This window comes from Engystomops pustulosus, chromosome 6 (genome assembly GCF_040894005.1).
Source record: "Engystomops pustulosus chromosome 6, aEngPut4.maternal, whole genome shotgun sequence".
Taxonomy (NCBI): domain Eukaryota; kingdom Metazoa; phylum Chordata; class Amphibia; order Anura; family Leptodactylidae; genus Engystomops; species Engystomops pustulosus.
The window spans coordinates 3285893-3305632 of NC_092416.1; the positions used below are offsets into that span (position 1 = coordinate 3285893).

At 60.3% G+C, this 19740-nt stretch overlaps 1 protein-coding gene across 1 annotated transcript in view; it reads left to right on the forward strand.

Moving 5' to 3' along the window:
- Positions 1 to 1734: 1734 nt before the first annotated feature.
- The window catches only part of TMEM145 (transmembrane protein 145), a 38693-nt gene continuing 20687 nt past the window's right edge, over positions 1735 to 19740 (forward strand). The window contains exon 1 of the mRNA XM_072113772.1: positions 1735 to 2004. Coding sequence (XP_071969873.1) covers positions 1903 to 2004 — 102 coding nt within the window. The 5' untranslated portion in view covers positions 1735 to 1902. The remainder of the gene's footprint in view (positions 2005 to 19740) is intronic.

Genomic DNA, 19740 nt, shown 5'->3' on the forward strand with positions numbered 1-19740 from the left:
CACCCTACACCCAGACCCCTGCACCCCAGGACCCCCAATATTACTACCACCACCCTACACCCAGACCCCTGCCCCCCAGGACCAATAATATTACTACCACCACCCTACACCCAGACCCCTGCACCCCAGGACCCCCAATATTACTAGCACCCTACACCCAGACCCCTGCACCCCAGGACCCATAATATTACTAGCACCACCCTACACCCAGACCCCTGCACCCCAGGACCCCCAATATTACTACCACCACCCTACACCCAGACCCCTGCAACCCGGGACCCAGAATATTATTACTACCACCCTACACCCAGATCCCTGCACCCCAGGACCCAGAATATTACTACCACCACCCTACACCCAGACCCCTGCACCCCAGGACCCATAATATTACTAGCACCACCCTACACCCAGACCCCTGCACCCCAGGACCCCCAATATTACTACCACCACCCTACACCCAGACCCCTGCACCCCAGGACCCAGAATATTACTACCACCACCCTACACCCAGACCCCTGTACCTCAGGACCCCCAATATTACTACCACCACCCTACATATAGACCCCTGCAACCCAGGACCAATAATATTACTACCACCACCCTACACCCAGACCCCTGCACCCCAGGACCCCCAATATTACTACCACCACCCTACACCCAGACCCCTGCACCCCAGGACCCCCAATATTACTACCACCACCCTACACCCAGACCCCTGCCCCCCAGGACCAATAATATTACTACCACCACCCTACACCCAGACCCCTGCACCCCAGGACCCATAATATTACTACCACCACCCTACACCTAGACCCCTGCCCCCCAGGACCCAGAATATTACTACCACCCTACACCCAGACCCCTGCACCCAGGACCCCCAATATTACTAGCACCCTACATCCAGACCCCTGCACCCCAGGACCAATAATATTACTACCACCACCCTACACCCAGACCCCTGCACCCCAGGACCCCCAATATTACTACCACCACCCTACACCCAGACCCCTGCACCCCAGGACCCCCAATATTACTACCACCACCCTACACCCAGACCCCTGCCCCCCAGGACCAATAATATTACTACCACCACCCTACACCCAGACCCCTGCACCCCAGGACCCCCAATATTACTAGCACCCTACACCCAGACCCCTGCACCCCAGGACCCATAATATTACTACCACCACCCTACACCTAGACCCCTGCCCCCCAGGACCCAGAATATTACTACCACCCTACACCCAGACCCCTGCACCCAGGACCCCCAATATTACTAGCACCCTACATCCAGACCCCTGCACCCCAGGACCAATAATATTACTACCACCACCCTACACCCAGACCCCTGCACCCCAGGACCCCCAATATTACTACCACCACCCTACACCCAGACCCCTGCACCCCAGGACCCCCAATATTACTACCACCACCCTACACCCAGACCCCTGCCCCCCAGGACCAATAATATTACTACCACCACCCTACACCCAGACCCCTGCACCCCAGGACCCCCAATATTACTAGCACCCTACACCCAGACCCCTGCACCCCAGGACCCATAATATTACTAGCACCACCCTACACCCAGACCCCTGCACCCCAGGACCCAGAATATTATTACTACACCCAGACCCCTTCACCCTGCATCTTCTCTGCCTCTGGTGGGATGCGGTGCAGGAAGGGTTAATGCAGGCCCCGCCCCCGGCCATGTGACCCCGCAGTGTGCGGCAGAGGGGTCTGGACTCCGCCTCCTGTTACTGAGGGTTCGGGATCCGTCAGTACCGGACCCTCAGCTGTGCGCAGCCCGTGCCTCCGCAGTGCGCGCCCCCGCGTCCTGTGCCCGCGCTCCGGTACCGCCGCAGCATCTCCCGGACACATCACAGCAGCCCGGCTCCGGAGATGGGGCCCCCCGCGGGCCCCGGGCTCCTCCTGCTCCTCCTCCTCGGCTCCCTGCATCTCTGTGCGGCCAAGTATGTGCGGGGCAACCTGAGCACCAAGGAGGTAAGAGCGGGGGCCACAGGGGCCACAGCACGGGAGACACTGCACGGGGGCCACAGCACAGGGGCCACAGCACGGGGGCCACAGCACGGGAGACACTGCACAGGGGCCACAGCACGGGAGACACTGCACGGGAGACACAGCACAGGGGCCACAGCACAGGAGACACTGCACAGGGGCCACAGCACGGGAGACACAGCACGGGAGACACAGCACAGGGGCCACAGCACAGGAGACACTGCACAGGGGCCACAGCACGGGAGACACAGCACAGGGGCCACAGCACAGGGGCCACAGCACGGGAGACACAGCACAGGGGCCACAGCACGGGAGACACAGCACAGGGGCCACAGCACGGGAGACACTGCACAGGGGCCACAGCACGGGAGACACTGCACAGGGGCCACAGCACGGGAGACACAGCACAGGGGCCACAGCACGGGGGCCACAGCACGGGAGACACAGCACAGGGGCCACAGCACGGGAGACACAGCACAGGGGCCACAGCACGGGAGACACAGCACAGGGGCCACAGCACAGGGGCCACAGCACGGGAGACACAGCACAGGGGCCACAGCACGGGAGACACAGCACAGGGGCCACAGCACGGGAGACACAGCACAGGGGCCACAGCACGGGAGACACGGGGGCCACAGCACAGGAGACACTGCACAGGGGCCACAGCACGGGAGACACTGCACAGGGGCCACAGCACAGGAGACACTGCACAGGGGCCACAGCACAGGAGACACTGCACAGGGGCCACAGCACGGGAGACACTGCACGGGGGCCACAGCACAGGGGCCACAGCACGGGGGCCACAGCACGGGAGACACTGCACAGGGGCCACAGCACGGGAGACACAGCACAGGGGCCACAGCACGGGGGCCACAGCACGGGAGACACTGCACAGGGGCCACAGCACGGGGGCCACAGCACGGGAGACACTGCACAGGGGCCACAGCACGGGAGACACTGCACAGGGGCCACAGCACGGGAGACACAGGGGCCACAGCACGGGAGACACAGGGGCCACAGCACGGGAGACACTGCACAGGGGCCACAGCACGGGAGACACAGGGGCCACAGCACGGGAGACACTGCACAGGGGCCACAGCACGGGAGACACAGGGGCCACAGCACGGGAGACACAGCACGGGAGACACGGGGGCCACAGCATGGGAGACACTGCACAGGGGCCACAGCACGGGAGACACTGCACAGGGGCCACAGCACAGGAGACACTGCACAGGGGCCACAGCACGGGAGACACTGCACAGGGGCCACAGCACGGGAGACACTGCTCTCGTATTGGTTGTGTCTGTGAGCAGGACTCACAGGCTTTCTCTATGAGTGGAGGGGGGGGGGGCAGGACTCACAGGCTTTCTCTATGAGTGGAGGGGGAGCAGGACTCACAGGCTTTCTCTATGAGTGGGAGGAGGAGCAGGACTCACAGGCTTTCTCTATGAGTGGAGGAGGAGCAGGACTCACAGGCTTTCTCTATGAGTGGGCGGAGGAAGCAGGACTCACAGGCTTTCTCTATGAGTGGAGGGGGAGCAGGACTCACAGGCTTTCTCTATGAGTGGAGGGGGAGCCGGACTCACAGGCTTTCTCTATGAGTGGAGGGGGAGCAGGACTCACAGGCTTTCTCTATGAGTGGAGGGAGAGCAGGACTCACAGGCTTTCTCTATGAGTGGAGGGGGGGGCAGGACTCACAGGCTTTCTCTATGAGTGGAGGGGGAGCAGGACTCACAGGCTTTCTCTATGAGTGGAGGGGGAGCAGGACTCACAGGCTTTCTCTATGAGTGGAGGAGGAGCAGGACTCACAGGCTTTCTCTATGACTGGAGGAGGAGCAGGACTCACAGGCTTTCTCTATGAGTGGAGGAGGAGCAGGACTCACAGGCTTTCTCTATGAGAGGAGGGGGGAGCAGGACTCACAGGCTTTCTCTATGAGTGTAGGGGGAGCAGGACTCACAGGCTTTCTCTATGAGTGGAGGGGGAGCAGGACTCACAGGCTTTCTCTATGATCAGGACTCACAGGCTTTCTCTAAGTGGAGGGGGAGCAGGACTCACAGGCTTTCTCTATGAGTGGGAGGAGGAGCAGGACTCACAGGCTTTCTCTATGAGTGGAGGGGGAGCAGGACTCACAGGCTTTCTCTATGAGTGGAGGAGGAGCAGGACTCACAGGCTTTCTCTATGAGTGGAGGAGGAGCAGGACTCATAGGCTTTCTCTATGAGTGGAGGGGGAGCAGGACTCACAGGCTTTCTCTATGAGTGGAGGAGGAGCAGGACTCACAGGCTTTCTCTATGAGTGGGAGGAGGAGCAGGACTCACAAGCTTTCTCTATGAGTGGGAGGGGGAGCAGGACTCACAGGCTTTCTCTATGAGTGGAGGGGGAGCAGGACTCACAGGCTTTCTCTATGAGTGGGAGGGGGAGCAGGACTCACAGGCTTTCTCTATGAGTGGAGGGGGAGCAGGACTCACAGGCTTTCTCTATGAGTGGGAGGAGGAGCAGGACTCACAGGCTTTCTCTATGAGTGGGAGGGGGAGCAGGACTCACAGGCTTTCTCTATGAGTGGAGGGGGAGCAGGACTCACAGGCTTTCTCTATGAGTGGGAGGGGGAGCAGGACTCACAGGCTTTCTCTATGAGTGGAGGGGGAGCAGGACTCACAGGCTTTCTCTATGAGTGGGAGGAGGAGCAGGACTCACAGGCTTTCTCTATGAGTGGGAGGAGGAGCAGGACTCACAGGCTTTCTCTATGAGTGGGAGGAGGAGCAGGACTCACAAGCTTTCTCTATGAGTGGGAGGAGGAGCAGGACTCACAGGCTTTCTCTATGAGTGGGAGGAGGAGCAGGACTCACAGGCTTTCTCTATGAGTGGAGGAGGAGCAGGACTCACAGGCTTTCTCTATGAGTGGGAGGAGGAGCAGGACTCACAGGCTTTCTCTATGAGTGGAGGAGGAGCAGGACTCACAGGCTTTCTCTATGAGTGGGAGGAGGAGCAGGACTCACAGGCTTTCTCTATGAGTGGAGGAGGAGCAGGACTCACAGGCTTTCTCTATGAGTGGAGGAGGAGCAGGACTCACAGGCTTTCTCTATGAGTGGAGGAGGAGCAGGACTCACAGGCTTTCTCTATGAGTGGGAGGAGGAGCAGGACTCACAGGCTTTCTCTATGAGTGGAGGAGGAGCAGGACTCACAGGCTTTCTCTATGAGTGGAGGAGGAGCAGGACTCACAGGCTTTCTCTATGAGTGGGAGGAGGAGCAGGACTCACAGGCTTTCTCTATGAACTTGCATTTGGCATAAAATTACATCTGGGACCAGCGATGGTCTTAGTGCAACATCACAATGTCCTGTCCATGGCGCCGGACCATGAAACCTCTGGTATCTGTGGGCGCGGGGGTCTGGTATCTGGCGTTCTGATATCTGCGGGGGGGGGGGTCTGATATCTGCGGGGGCCTGATGTCTGCGGGGGGGTCTGATATCTGCGGGGGGGTCTGGTGTCTGCGGGGGTCTGGTATCTGCGGGGGGGTCTGGTGTCTGCGGGGGTCTGGTATCTGCGGGGGGGTCTGGTGTCTGCGGGGGTCTGGTGTCTGCGGGGGTCTGGTGTCTGCGGGGGTCTGGTGTCTGCGCGGGGATCTGGTTTCTGCGGGGGGGGCTGGTGTCTGCGGGGGGGTCTGGTGTCTGCGGGGGGGTCTGGTGTCTGCGGGGGTCTGGTATCTGCGGGGGGGTTTGGTGTCTGCGGGGGTCTGGTGTCTGCGGGGGGGTCTGGTGTCTGCGGGGGGGTCTGGTGTCTGCGGGGGGGTCTGGTGTCTGCGGGGGGGTCTGGTGTCTGCGGGGGTCTGGTGTCTGCGGGGGTCTGGTGTCTGCGGGGGTCTGATATCTGCGGGGGGGTCTGGTGTTTGCGGGGGTCTGGTATCTGCGGGGGGGGCTGGTGTCTGCGGGGGGGTCTGGTGTCTGCGGGGGGGTCTGGTGTCTGCGGGGGTCTGGTATCTGCGGGGGGGTTTGGTGTCTGCGGGGGTCCGGTGTCTGCGGGGGGGTCTGGTGTCTGCGGGGGGGTCTGGTGTCTGCGGGGGTCTGGTGTCTGCGGGGGTCTGGTGTCTGCGGGGGTCTGGTGTCTGCGGGGGTCTGATATCTGCGGGGGGGTCTGGTGTTTGCGGGGGTCTGGTATCTGCGGGGGGGTCTGGTGTCTGCGGGGGGGTCTGGTGTCTGCGGGGGGGTCTGGTGTCTGTGGGCCTGGGGGTCTGGTGTCTGCGGGCGCGGGGGTCTGGTGTCTGCGGGCGCGGGGGTCTGGTGTCTGCGGGCGCGGGGGTCTGCGGGCGCGGGGGTCTGGTGTCTGCGGGGGGGTCTGGTGTCTGTGGGCCTGGGGGTCTGGTGTCTGCGGGCGCGGGGGTCTGGTGTCAGCGGGCGCGGGGGTCTGGTGTCTGCGGGGGTCTGGTGTCTGCGGGGGTCTGGTGTCTGCGGGGGTCTGGTGTCTGCGGGGGGTCTGGTGTCTGCGGGGGTCTGGTATCTGTGGGCCCGGGGGTCTGGTGTCTGCGGGGGGTCTGGTGTCTGCGGGGGGTCTGGTGTCTGCGGGGGTCTGGTATCTGTGGGCCCGGGGGTCTGGTGTCTGCGGGGGGGTCTGGTGTCTGCGGGGGTCTGGTGTCTGCGGGCGCGGGGGTCTGGTGTCTGCGGGGGTCTGGTGTCTGTGGGCCTGGGGGTCTGGTGTCTGTGGGCCCGGGGGTCTGGTGTCTGTGGGCCCGGGGGTCTGGTGTCTGCGGGGGTCTGGTGTCTGCGGGCGCGGGGGTCTGGTGTCTGCGGGGGGGTCTGGTGTCTGCGGGCGCGGGGGTCTGGTGTCTGCGGGGGGGTCTGGTGTCTGTGGGCCTGGGGGTCTGGTGTCTGCGGGCGCGGGGGTCTGGTGTCTGCGGGGGTCTGCGGGCGCGGGGGTCTGGTGTCTGCGGGGGGGTCTGGTGTCTGTGGGCCTGGGGGTCTGGTGTCTGCGGGCGCGGGGGTCTGGTGTCTGCGGGCGCGGGGGTCTGGTGTCTGCGCGGGGGTCTGGTGTCAGCGGGCGCGGGGGTCTGGTGTCTGCGGGGGTCTGGTGTCTGTGGGCCTGGGGGTCTGGTGTCTGCGGGCGGGGGGGTCTGGTGTCTGCGGGGGGTCTGGTGTCTGCGGGGGTCTGGTGTCTGCGGGCGCGGGGGTCTGGTGTCTGCGGGGGTCTGGTGTCTGCGGGGGGGTCTCTTCTCAGAAGTCTTTGATGAGATGATGTGACGCCTTCCTCTTGATGGATCACAAGGGCGATGGAGCGTTTGTAGCGGATCCCTCATAGACGCTGCTCAGATGTGTGGGACATCTGAAATGATGCAGTACATCAGACCTGTCCCTGGGGGGCGCTCCAAGGCATCACAAGACTCATCATAAATCTACAGATCCACATACATCACTCAGAAGTGTCTCCCTGAGATCTACAAAGGATTCCACGTCCTCTATTCCTGGTGACCCAACTCTACCAAGGAAATGCTCCTCCGAGGGTTTTCTCAGGAAGGTCTCCCCTTCTTATGTACCATGTGGGTTCACATACTTTATGTCATTGGCCGAAACACCACTGGTACAGACAGTGCAGATAGTGCTACACAAGACCACACCCTGAGGAACCAATCCTCAAATATCACACGAAATAATGTCCTCGTCCTGACCGGGAAGTATCTCCAGACTCCTCTGTCCTCCTCCTCCTCCAGACCCCTCTGTCCTCCTCCTCCTCCAGACTCCTCTGTCCTCCTCCTCCTCCAGACTCCTCTGTCCTCCTCCTCCCTCCAGACTCCTATGTCCTCCTCCTCCTCCAGACTCTTCTGTCCTCCTCCTCCTCCAGACTCCTCTGCTCCTCCTCCTCCTCCAGACTCCTCTGTCCTCCTCCTCCTCCAGACTCCTATGTCCTCCTCCTCCTCCTCCAGACTCCTATGTCCTCCTCCTCCTCCTCCAGACTCTTCTGTCTTCCTCCTCCTCCAGACTCCTCTGTCCTCCTCCTCCTCCAGACTCCTCTGTCCTCCTCCTCCTCCAGACTCCTCTGTCCTCCTCCTCCTCCAGACTCCTCTGTCCTCCTCCTCCTCCAGACTCCTCTGTCCTCCTCCTCCTCCAGACTCCTCTGTCCTCCTCCTCCTCCAGACTCCTCTGTCCTCCTCCTCCTCCAGACTCCTCTGTCCTCCTCCTCCTCCAGACTCCTCTGTCCTCCTCCTCCTCCAGACTCCTCTGTCCTCCTCCTCCTCCAGACTCCTCTGTCCTCCTCCTCCAGACCCCTCTGTCCTCCTCCTCCTCCAGACTCCTCTGTCCTCCTCCTCCTCCAGACTCCTCTGTCCTCCTCCTCCTCCAGACTCCTCTGTCCTCCTCCTCCTCCAGACTCCTCTGTCCTCCTCCTCCTCCAGACTCCTCTGTCCTCCTCCTCCTCCAGGCTCCTCTGTCCTCCTCCTCCTCCAGACCCCTCTGTCCTCCTCCTCCTCCAGACTCCTCTGTCCTCCTCCTCCTCCAGACTCCTCTGTCCTCCTCCTCCTCCAGACTCCTCTGTCCTCCTCCTCCTCCAGACTCCTCTGTCCTCCTCCTCCTCCAGACTCCTCTGTCCTCCTCCTCCTCCAGACTCCTCTGTCCTCCTCCTCCTCCAGACTCCTCTGTCCTCCTCCTCCTCCAGACTCCTCTGTCCTCCTCCTCCTCCAGACTCCTCCTCCTCCAGACTCCTCTGTCCTCCTCCTCCTCCAGGCTCCTCTGTCCTCCTCCTCCTCCAGGCTCCTCTGTCCTCCTCCTCCTCCAGGCTCCTCTGTCCTCCTCCTCCTCCAGACCCCTCTGTCCTCCTCCTCCTCCAGACTCCTCTGTCCTCCTCCTCCTCCAGACTCCTCTGTCCTCCTCCTCCTCCAGGCTCCTCTGTCCTCCTCCTCCTCCAGGCTCCTCTGTCCTCCTCCTCCTCCAGGCTCCTCTGTCCTCCTCCTCCTCCAGGCTCCTCTGTCCTCCTCCTCCTCCAGGCTCCTCTGTCCTCCTCCTCCTCCACGCTCCTCTGTCCTCCTCCTCCTCCACGCTCCTCTGTCCTCCTCCTCTTCCAGAATCTTCTGTCCTCCTCCTCCAGACTCTTCTGTCCTCCTCCTCTTCCAGGCTCCTCTGTCCTCCTCCTCTTCCAGGCTCCTCTGTCCTCCTCCTCCACGCTCCTCCCGTCCTCTCCTCCCGCCTCCAGGCTCGCCCCGTCCCTCTCCTCCCGCCTCCGGGCTCGCCCCGTCCCTCTCCTCCCGCCTCCGGGCTCGCCCCGTCCCTCTCCTCCCGCCTCCGGGCTCGCCCCGTCCCTCTCCTCCCGCCTCCGGGCTCGCCCCGTCCCTCTCCTCCCGCCTCCAGGCTCGCCCCGTCCCTCTCCTCTCGCCTCCGGGCTCGCCCCGTCCCTCTCCTCTCGCCTCCGGGCTCGCCCCGTCCCTCTCCTCTCGCCTCCGGGCTCGCCCCGTCCCTCTCCTCTCGCCTCCGGGCTCGCCCCGTCCCTCTCCTCCCGCCTCCGGGCTCGCCCCGTCCCTCTCCTCCCGCCTCTCACAAGGTGATGGTCTTTTTGTGTGTACTTTTCTCATTCTTACATTGTGTTAATAACTTTGTGTTGTTCCGTATATATTGGCGATTCGTTGGTGAAGTTGTGGACCTTGTTTTATCCTCTGTGTTTTTGGTTTTGTTAGTTGAGGAGCGGAGGCTTTGAGGGTCGGGGGTGCGGATGGTGCTTTCTATAGAGGCCTCTGTCTGGCTCCCTCGCTGCCCCCGGGTCCTGCGGCGCGTTCCTCCGGGCGCGTTCACACGTTGCGTTTTGACCTATGTTTTCATTGCATTTGAAACGCATATACAACAGCTGAGGAGGTGATCTGCCTAATTACATCACTGTTAACATTTCCGTTTACAAAACACATCGTAAACACGATGTTAACAATGCGTTAACACGTGCATTTTGTTAATGGATGCGTCAACATTGCATTTACAAACGTAAACGGTAATGTAATTAGGCAAATCACCTCTCATCAGCTGTTGTATTTGCGTTTCAAACGCAATGAAAACGCAACCAAAGCGCAACATGTGAACGCGCCCTCCGGGTGCTGCTGTATTATGTGGTGCTTAATCTTCCATCATGGAGCCGGTGCCGGATTCATCTCGCTGCCGGGTGCAGCCGCAGCTCAGGGACCTTTGATTTATTGATGAGGAGACGGATTGTTGATGATCAGTAGTTAATTAGGACGCGGCATCTGCTCGTCACATCGCGTGTAATCTGAGAGCCATAGACTGTGCGAAAATAGGAGCTGTATATACCGGGTCTGTGTATGTGGGGGCTGTATATACCGGGTCTGTGTATGTGGGGGCTGTATATACCGGGTCTGTGTATGTGGGGGCTGTATATACAGGGTCTGTGTATGTGGGGGCTGTATATACAGGGTCTGTGTATGTGGGGGCTGTATATACCGGGTCTGTGTATGTGGGGGCTGTATATACCGGGTCTGTGTATGTGGGGGCTGTATATACCGGGTCTGTGTATGTGGGGGCTGTATATACCGGGTCTATGTATGTGGGGGCTGTATATACCGGGTCTATGTATGTGGGGGCTGTATATACCGGGTCTGTGTATGTGGGGGCTGTATATACCGGGTCTGTGTATGTGGGGGCTGTATATACCGGGTCTATGTATGTGGGGGCTGTATATACCGGGTCTGTGTATGTGGGGGCTGTATATACCGGGTCTGTGTATGTGGGGGCTGTATATACCGGGTCTATGTATGTGGGGGCTGTATATACCGGGTCTGTGTATGTGGGGGCTGTATATACCGGGTCTGTGTATGTGGGGGCTGTATATACCGGGTCTATGTATGTGGGGGCTGTATATACCGGGTCTATGTATGTGGGGGCTGTATATACCGGGTCTGTGTATGTGGGGGCTGTATATACCGGGTCTGTGTATGTGGGGGCTGTATATACCGGGTCTGTGTATGTGGGGGCTGTATATACCGGGTCTGTGTATGTGGGGGCTGTATATACCGGGTCTGTGTATGTGGGGGCTGTATATACCGGGTCTGTGTATGTGGGGGCTGTATATACCGGGTCTGTGTATGTGGGGGCTGTATATACCGGGTCTGTGTATGTGGGGGCTGTATATACCGGGTCTGTGTATGTGGGGGCTGTATATACCGGGTCTGTGTATGTGGGGGCTGTATATACCGGGTCTGTGTATGTGGGGGCTGTATATACCGGGTCTGTGTATGTGGGGGCTGTATATACCGGGTCTGTGTATGTGGGGGCTGTATATACCGGGTCTGTGTATGTGGGGGCTGTATATACCGGGTCTGTGTATGTGGGGGCTGTATATACCGGGTCTGTGTATGTGGGGGCTGTATATACCGGGTCTGTGTATGTGGGGGCTGTATATACCGGGTCTGTGTATGTGGGGGCTGTATATACCGGGTCTGTGTATGTGGGGGCTGTATATACCGGGTCTGTGTATGTGGGGGCTGTATATACCGGGTCTGTGTATGTGGGGGCTGTATATACCGGGTCTGTGTATGTGGGGGCTGTATATACCGGGTCTGTGTATGTGGGGGCTGTATACATGTGGGGTCTCTCACTACATATAGAGTAATGGTGGGATCATGAGCCTTTTCATCAAGCCCCCATCTATACCACTATGTATTCTTCTGATCTTTCCAGCAAATTTCTCCTTCCATTCAGCCAATCCCTCAATCCGATCCTTCCAGTTCCTCCTTCCCTCTATGCTTCCCTCTATCCTTCCTTTCTTACATTTTTCCATTCCCTCTCTTCTTCCGCCTTTCCAGTCCTTCCATTCCGTCCGTCCCATCCTTTCGCTCGAACCCTCCAGTCTGACCAGTCGTCCTTTCCCTCCCCTACTTCGAGTCCGTCCAGCTGTCAGAACCCCTCCAGCCGCCCCGTCCCCCTCCTTCGGGTCTGTCCACTCCAGCAGCCCCGTCCCCCTCCTTCGAGTCTTCGAGCCCCGTCCCCCTCCTTCGAGTCTTCGAGCCCCGTCCCCCTCCTTCGAGTCTGTCCAGTCCAGCCGCCCCGCCCCCCTCCTTCGGGTCTGTCCACTCCAGCCGCCCCGCCCCCCTCCTTCGAGTCTTCGAGCCCCGTCCCCCTCCTTCGGGTCTGTCCACTCCAGTCGCCCCGTCCCCCTCCTTCGAGTCTTCGAGCCCCGTCCCCCTCCTTCGGGTCTGTCCAGTCCAGCCGCCCCGTCCCTCTCCTTCGAGTCTGTCCAGTCCAGCCGCCCCGTCCCTCTCCTTCAGGTCTGTCCACTCCAGCCGCCCCGTCCCTCTCCTCTGGGTCTGTCCACTCCAGCCACCCCGCCCCCCTCCTTCGGGTCTGTCCACTCCAGCCGCCCCGTCCCCCTCCTTCGAGTCTGTCCAGTCCAGCCGCCCCGCCCCCCTCCTTCGGGTCTGTCCACTCCAGTCGCCCTGTCCCCCTCCTTCGAGTCTTCGAGCCCCGTCCCCCTCCTTCGGGTCTGTCCAGTCCAGCCGCCCCGTCCCTCTCCTTCGAGTCTGTCCACTCCAGCCGCCCCGTCCCTCTCCTCTGGGTCTGTCCACTCCAGCCGCCCCGTCCCTCTCCTCTGGGTCTGTCCACTCCAGCCGCCCCGCCCCCCTCCTTCGGGTCTGTCCACTCCAGTCGCCCCGTCCCTCTCCTTCGAGTCTTCGAGCCCCGTCCCCCTCCTTCGAGTCTGTCCAGTCCAGCCGCCCCGCCCCCCTCCTTCGGGTCTGTCCACTCCAGTCGCCCCGTCCCCCTCCTTCGAGTCTTCGAGCCCCGTCCCCCTCCTTCGGGTCTGTCCAGTCCAGCCGCCCCGTCCCCCTCCTTCGGGTCTGTCCACTCCAGCCGCCCCGTCCCTCTCCTTCGGGTCTGTCCACTCCAGCCGCCCCGTCCCCCTCCTTCGAGTCTGTCCACTCCAGCCGCCCCGTCCCCCTCCTTCGAGTCTGTCCACTCCAGCCGCCCCGTCCCCCTCCTTCGGGTCTGTCCACTCCAGCCGCCCCGTCCCCCTCCTTCGAGTCTGTCCACTCCAGCCGCCCCGTCCCCCTCCTTCGGGTCTGTCCACTCCAGCCGCCCCGTCCCCCTCCTTCGGGTCTGTCCACTCCAGCCGCCCCGTCCCTCTCCTTCGGGTCTGTCCACTCCAGCCGCCCCGTCCCCCTCCTTCGGGTCTGTCCACTCCAGCCGCCCCGTCCCTCTCCTTCGGGTCTGTCCACTCCAGCCGCCCCGTCCCCCTCCTTCGGGTCTGTCCACTCCAGCCGCCCCGTCCCCCTCCTTCGGGTCTGTCCACTCCAGCCGCCCCGTCCCTCTCCTTCGGGTCTGTCCACTCCAGCCGCCCCGTCCCCCTCCTTCGGGTCTGTCCACTCCAGCCGCCCCGTCCCTCTCCTTCGGGTCTGTCCACTCCAGCCGCCCCGTCCCCCTCCTTCGGGTCTGTCCACTCCAGCCGCCCCGTCCCCCTCCTTCGGGTCTGTCCACTCCAGCCGCCCCGTCCCCCTCCTTCGGGTCTGTCCACTCCAGCCGCCCCGTCCCCCTCCTTCGAGTCTGTCCACTCCAGCCGCCCCGTCCCTCTCCTCCGGGTCTGTCCAGTCCAGCAGCCCCATCCCTCTCCTTCGGGTCTGTCCACTCCAGCCGCCCCCTCCCTCTCCTTCGGGTCTGTCCACTCCAGCCGCCCCGTCCCCCTCCTTCGAGTCTGTCCACTCCAGCCGCCCCGCCCGCTCCTTCGAGTCTGTCCAGTCCAGCCGCCCCGTCCCCCTCCTTTGGGTCTGTCCAGTCCAGCCGCCCCGTCGCCTCCTTTGGGTCTGTCCAGTCCAGCCGCCCCGTCGCCTCCTTTGGGTCTGTCCAGTCCAGCCGCCCCGCCCGCTCCTTCGAGTCTGTCCAGTCCAGCCGCCCCGTCCCCCTCCTTCGAGTCTGTCCAGTCCAGCCGCCCCCCGCCCGCTCCATCGGGTCTGTCCAGTCCAGCCGCCCCGTCCCTCTGTCTTTCCATTTGTAGTTGTCTCCTCCTGTGATCCTCGCTCGTGGCCTATACACATGTGGAGTCGCTTTGCAGTGCTGTGTATTACGGATCGTTGCGGTGCGGCGTGCAGCAATTGTCGCTAGTGATAAATGCAGTGAAACTCTCACATGGAGTCAGGAGAAATGGGGCAGAGCCTATAATGTGACTGCAATGGCTGCGCTCGGAGATTGTATGAGCTTCTCTCGTTAGAGTCATCCCTTGTTCTTACGTTCTCGCAGACTATTACACAGAAATTCCCGAGGTGACACCAAAATGAGAACAAGGGGAGAATAGATGGAACTTATTGGCCACTCTCATAACCCCTACATCTCCAGGACTCTCGTAATATGGAGGTGTCATTATGGATCTGAAGGTGTCAGGACACACAGGACATGGCAGCTCGCTGTGTATGGGGGGTGTAGTCACAGAGGGGTCAGAGCGCCCATGCTGACCCCTGACCACTGCTGGCTATGATAGTAAGGTGTCAGGACACAGGACATGGCAGCTCGCTGTGTATGGGGGGTGTAGTCACAGAGAGGTCAGAGCGCCCATGCTGACCCCTGACCACTGCTGGCTATGATAGAAAGGTGTCAGGACACACAGGACATGGCAGCTCGCTGTGTATGGGGGTGTAGTCACAGAGGGGTCAGAGCGCCCATGCTGACCCCTGACCACTGCTGGCTATGATAGAAAGGTGTCAGGACACACAGGACATGGCAGCTCGCTGTGTATGGGGGGTGTAGTCACAGAGGGGTCAGAGCACCCATGCTGACCCCTGACCACTGCTGGCTATGATAGAAAGGTGTCAGGACACACAGGACATGGCAGCTCGCTGTGTATGGGGGGTGTAGTCACAGAGGGGTCAGAGCGCCCATGCTGACCCCTGACCACTGCTGGCTATGATAGAAAGGTGTCAGGACACAGGACATGGCAGATCGCTGTGTATGGGGGGTGTAGTCACAGAGGGGTCAGAGCACCCATGCTGACCCCTGACCACTGCTGGCTATGATAGAAAGGTGTCAGGACACACAGGACATGGCAGCTCGCTGTGTATGGGGGGTGTAGTCACAGAGGGGTCAGAGCACCCATGCTGACCCCTGACCACTGCTGGCTATGATAGAAAGGTGTCAGGACACACAGGACATGGCAGCTCACTGTGTATGGGGGGTGTAGTCACAGAGGGGTCAGAGCACCCATGCTGACCCCTGACCACTGCTGGCTATGATAGAAAGGTGTCAGGACACACAGGACATGGCAGATCGCTGTGTATGGGGGTGTAGTCACAGAGAAGTCAGAGCGCCCATGCTGACCCCTGACCACTGCTGGCTATGATAGAAAGGTGTCAGGACACAGGACATGGCAGCTCGCTGTGTATGGGGAGGTGTAGTCACAGAGAGGTCAGAGCACCCATGCTGACCCCTGACCACTGCTGGCTATGATAGAAAGGCGTCAGGACACACAGGACATGGAAGCTCACTGTGTATGGAGGGTGTAGTCACAGAGGGGTCAGAGCGCCCATGCTGACCCCTGACCACTGCTGGCTATGATAGAAAGGTGTCAGGACATGGCAGCTCGCTGTGTATGGGGGTGTAGTCACAGAGGGGTCAGAGCGCCCATGCTGACCCCTGACCACTGCTGGCTATGATAGAAAGGTGTCAGGACACACAGGACATGGCAGCTCGCTGTGTATGGGGGGGTGTAGTCACAGAGAGGTCAGAGCACCCATGCTGACCCCTGACCACTGCTGGCTATGATAGAAAGGTGTCAGGACACACAGGACATGGCAGCTCGCTGTGTATGGGGGTGTAGTCACAGAGGGGTCAGAGCACCCATGCTGACCCCTGACCACTGCTGGCTATGATAGAAAGGTGTCAGGACACAGGACATGGCAGCTCGCTGTGTATGGGGGTGTAGTCACAGAGGGGTCAGAGCACCCATGCTGACCCCTGACCACTGCTGGCTATGATAGAAAGGTGTCAGGACACAGGACATGGCAGCTCGCTGTGTATGGGGAGGTGTAGTCACAGAGAGGTCAGAGCACCCATGCTGACCCCTGACCACTGCTGGCTATGATAGAAAGGCGTCAGGACACACAGGACATGGCAGCTCGCTGTGTATGGGGGTGTAGTCACAGAGGGGTCAGAGCGCCCATGCTGACCCCTGACCACTGCTGGCTATGATAGAAAGGTGTCAGGACACAGGACATGGCAGCTCGCTGTGTATGGGGGGTGTAGTCACAGAGGGGTCAGAGCGCCCATGCTGACCCCTGACCACTGCTGGCTATGATAGAAAGGTGTCAGGACACACAGGACATGGCAGCTCGCTGTATATGGGGGGTGTAGTCACAGAGGGGTCAGAGCGCCCATGCTGACCCCTGACCACTGCTGGCTATGATAGTAAGGTATCAGGACACAGGACATGGCAGCTCGCTGTGTATGGGGGGTGTAGTCACAGAGAGGTCAGAGCGCCCATGCTGACCCCTGACCACTGCTGGCTATGATAGAAAGGTGTCAGGACACACAGGACATGGCAGCTCGCTGTGTATGGGGGTGTAGTCACAGAGGGGTCAGAGCGCCCATGCTGACCCCTGACCACTGCTGGCTATGATAGAAAGGTGTCAGGACACACAGGACATGGCAGCTCGCTGTGTATGGGGGGTGTAGTCACAGAGGTCAGAGCACCCATGCTGACCCCTGACCACTGCTGGCTATGATAGAAAGGTGTCAGGACACAGGACATGGCAGATCGCTGTGTATGGGGGGTGTAGTCACAGAGGGGTCAGAGCACCCATGCTGACCCCTGACCACTGCTGGCTATGATAGAAAGGTGTCAGGACACACAGGACATGGCAGCTCGCTGTGTATGGGGGGTGTAGTCACAGAGGGGTCAGAGCACCCATGCTGACCCCTGACCACTGCTGGCTATGATAGAAAGGTGTCAGGACACACAGGACATGGCAGCTCACTGTGTATGGGGGGTGTAGTCACAGAGGGGTCAGAGCACCCATGCTGACCCCTGACCACTGCTGGCTATGATAGAAAGGTGTCAGGACACACAGGACATGGAAGCTCACTGTGTATGGAGGGTGTAGTCACAGAGGGGTCAGAGCGCCCATGCTGACCCCTGACCACTGCTGGCTATGATAGAAAGGTGTCAGGACATGGCAGCTCGCTGTGTATGGGGGTGTAGTCACAGAGGGGTCAGAGCGCCCATGCTGACCCCTGACCACTGCTGGCTATGATAGAAAGGTGTCAGGACACACAGGACATGGCAGCTCGCTGTGTAGGGGGGGGTGTAGTCACAGAGAGGTCAGAGCACCCATGCTGACCCCTGACCACTGCTGGCTATGATAGAAAGGTGTCAGGACACACAGGACATGGCAGCTCGCTGTGTATGGGGGTGTAGTCACAGAGGGGTCAGAGCACCCATGCTGACCCCTGACCACTGCTGGCTATGATAGAAAGGTGTCAGGACACAGGACATGGCAGCTCGCTGTGTATGGGGGGTGTAGTCACAGAGGGGTCAGAGCACCCATGCTGACCCCTGACCACTGCTGGCTATGATAGAAAGGTGTCAGGACACAGGACATGGCAGCTCGCTGTGTATGGGGGTGTAGTCACAGAGGGGTCAGAGCACCCATGCTGACCCCTGACCACTGCTGGCTATGATAGAAAGGTGTCAGGACACAGGACATGGCAGCTCGCTGTGTATGGGGAGGTGTAGTCACAGAGAGGTCAGAGCACCCATGCTGACCCCTGACCACTGCTGGCTATGATAGAAAGGCGTCAGGACACACAGGACATGGCAGCTCGCTGTGTATGGGGGTGTAGTCACAGAGGGGTCAGAGCGCCCATGCTGACCCCTGACCACTGCTGGCTATGATAGAAAGGTGTCAGGACACAGGACATGGCAGCTCGCTGTGTATGGGGGGTGTAGTCACAGAGGGGTCAGAGCGCCCATGCTGACCCCTGACCACTGCTGGCTATGATAGAAAGGTGTCAGGACACACAGGACATGGCAGCTCGCTGTGTATGAGGGGGTGTAGTCACAGAGGGGTCAGAGCACCCATGCTGACCCCTGACCACTGCTGGCTATGATAGAAAGGTGTCAGGACACACAGGACATGGCAGCTCGCTGTGTATGGGGGGTGTAGTCACAGAGGGGTCAGAGCGCCCATGCTGACCCCTGACCACTGCTGGCTATGATAGAAAGGTGTCAGGACACACAGGACATGGCAGCTCGCTGTGTATGGGGGGTGTAGTCACAGAGGGGGCAGAGCACCCATTCTGACCCCTGACCACTGCTGGCTATGATAGAAAGGTGTCAGGACACACAGGACATGGCAGCTCGCTGTGTATAAGAGTGCAGTCACAGAGGGGTCAGAGCGCCCATGCTGACCCCTGACCACTGCTGGCTATGATAGAAAGGTGTCAGGACACACAGGACATGGCAGCTCGCTGTGTATGGGGGTGTAGTCACAGAGGGGTCAGAGCACCCATGCTGACCCCTGACCACTGCTGGCTATGATAGAAAGGTGTCAGGACACAGGACATGGCAGCTCGCTGTGTATGGGGGTGTAGTCACAGAGGGGTCAGAGCACCCATGCTGACCCCTGGCCCCTGCTGGCTATGATAGAAAGGTGTCAGGACACAGGAAATGGCAGCTCGCTGTGTATGGGGGTGTAGTCACAGAGGGGTCAGAGCACCCATGCTGACCCCTGGCCCCTGCTGGCTATGATAGAAAGGTGTCAGGACACAGGACATGGCAGCTCGCTGTGTATGGGGGATGTAGTCACAGAGAGGTCAGAGCGCCCATGCTGACCCCTGACCACTGCTGGCTATGATAGAAAGGTGTCAGGACACACAGGACATGGCAGCTCGCTGTGTATGGGGGGTGTAGTCACAGAGGGGTCAGAGCGCCCATGCTGACCCCTGACCACTGCTGGCTATGATAGAAAGGTGTCAGGACACAGGACATGGCAGCTCGCTGTGTATGGGGGATGTAGTCACAGAGAGGTCAGAGCACCCATGCTGACCCCTGACCACTGCTGGCTATGATAGAAAGGTGTCAGGACACACAGGACATGGCAGCTCGCTGTGTATGGGGGTGTAGTCACAGAGAGGTCAAAGCGCCCATGCTGACCCCTGACCACTGCTGGCTATGATAGAAAGATGTCAGGACACACAGGACATGGCAGCTCGCTGTGTATGGGGGGTGTAGTCACAGAGAGGTCAGAGCACCCATGCTGACCCCTGACCACTGCTGGCTATGATAGAAAGGTGTCAGGACACACAGGACATGGCAGCTCGCTGTGTATGGGGGGTGTAGTCACAGAGGGGTCAGAGCGCCCATGCTGACCCCTAACCACTGCTGGCTATGATAGAAAGGTGTCAGGACACACAGGACATGGCAGCTCGCTGTGTATGGGGGGTGTAGTCACAGAGGGGTCAGAGCACCCATGCTGACCCCTGACCATTGCTGGCTATGATAGAAAGGTGTCAGGACACACAGGACATGGCAGCTCGCTGTGTATGGGGGATGTAGTCACAGAGGGGTCAGAGCGCCCATGCTGACCCCTAACCACTGCTGGCTATGATAGAAAGGTGTCAGGACACACAGGACATGGCAGCTCGCTGTGTATGGGGGGTGTAGTCACAGAGGGGTCAGAGCACCCATGCTGACCCCTGACCATTGCTGGCTATGATAGAAAGGTGTCAGGACACACAGGACATGGCAGCTCGCTGTGTATGGGGGGTGTA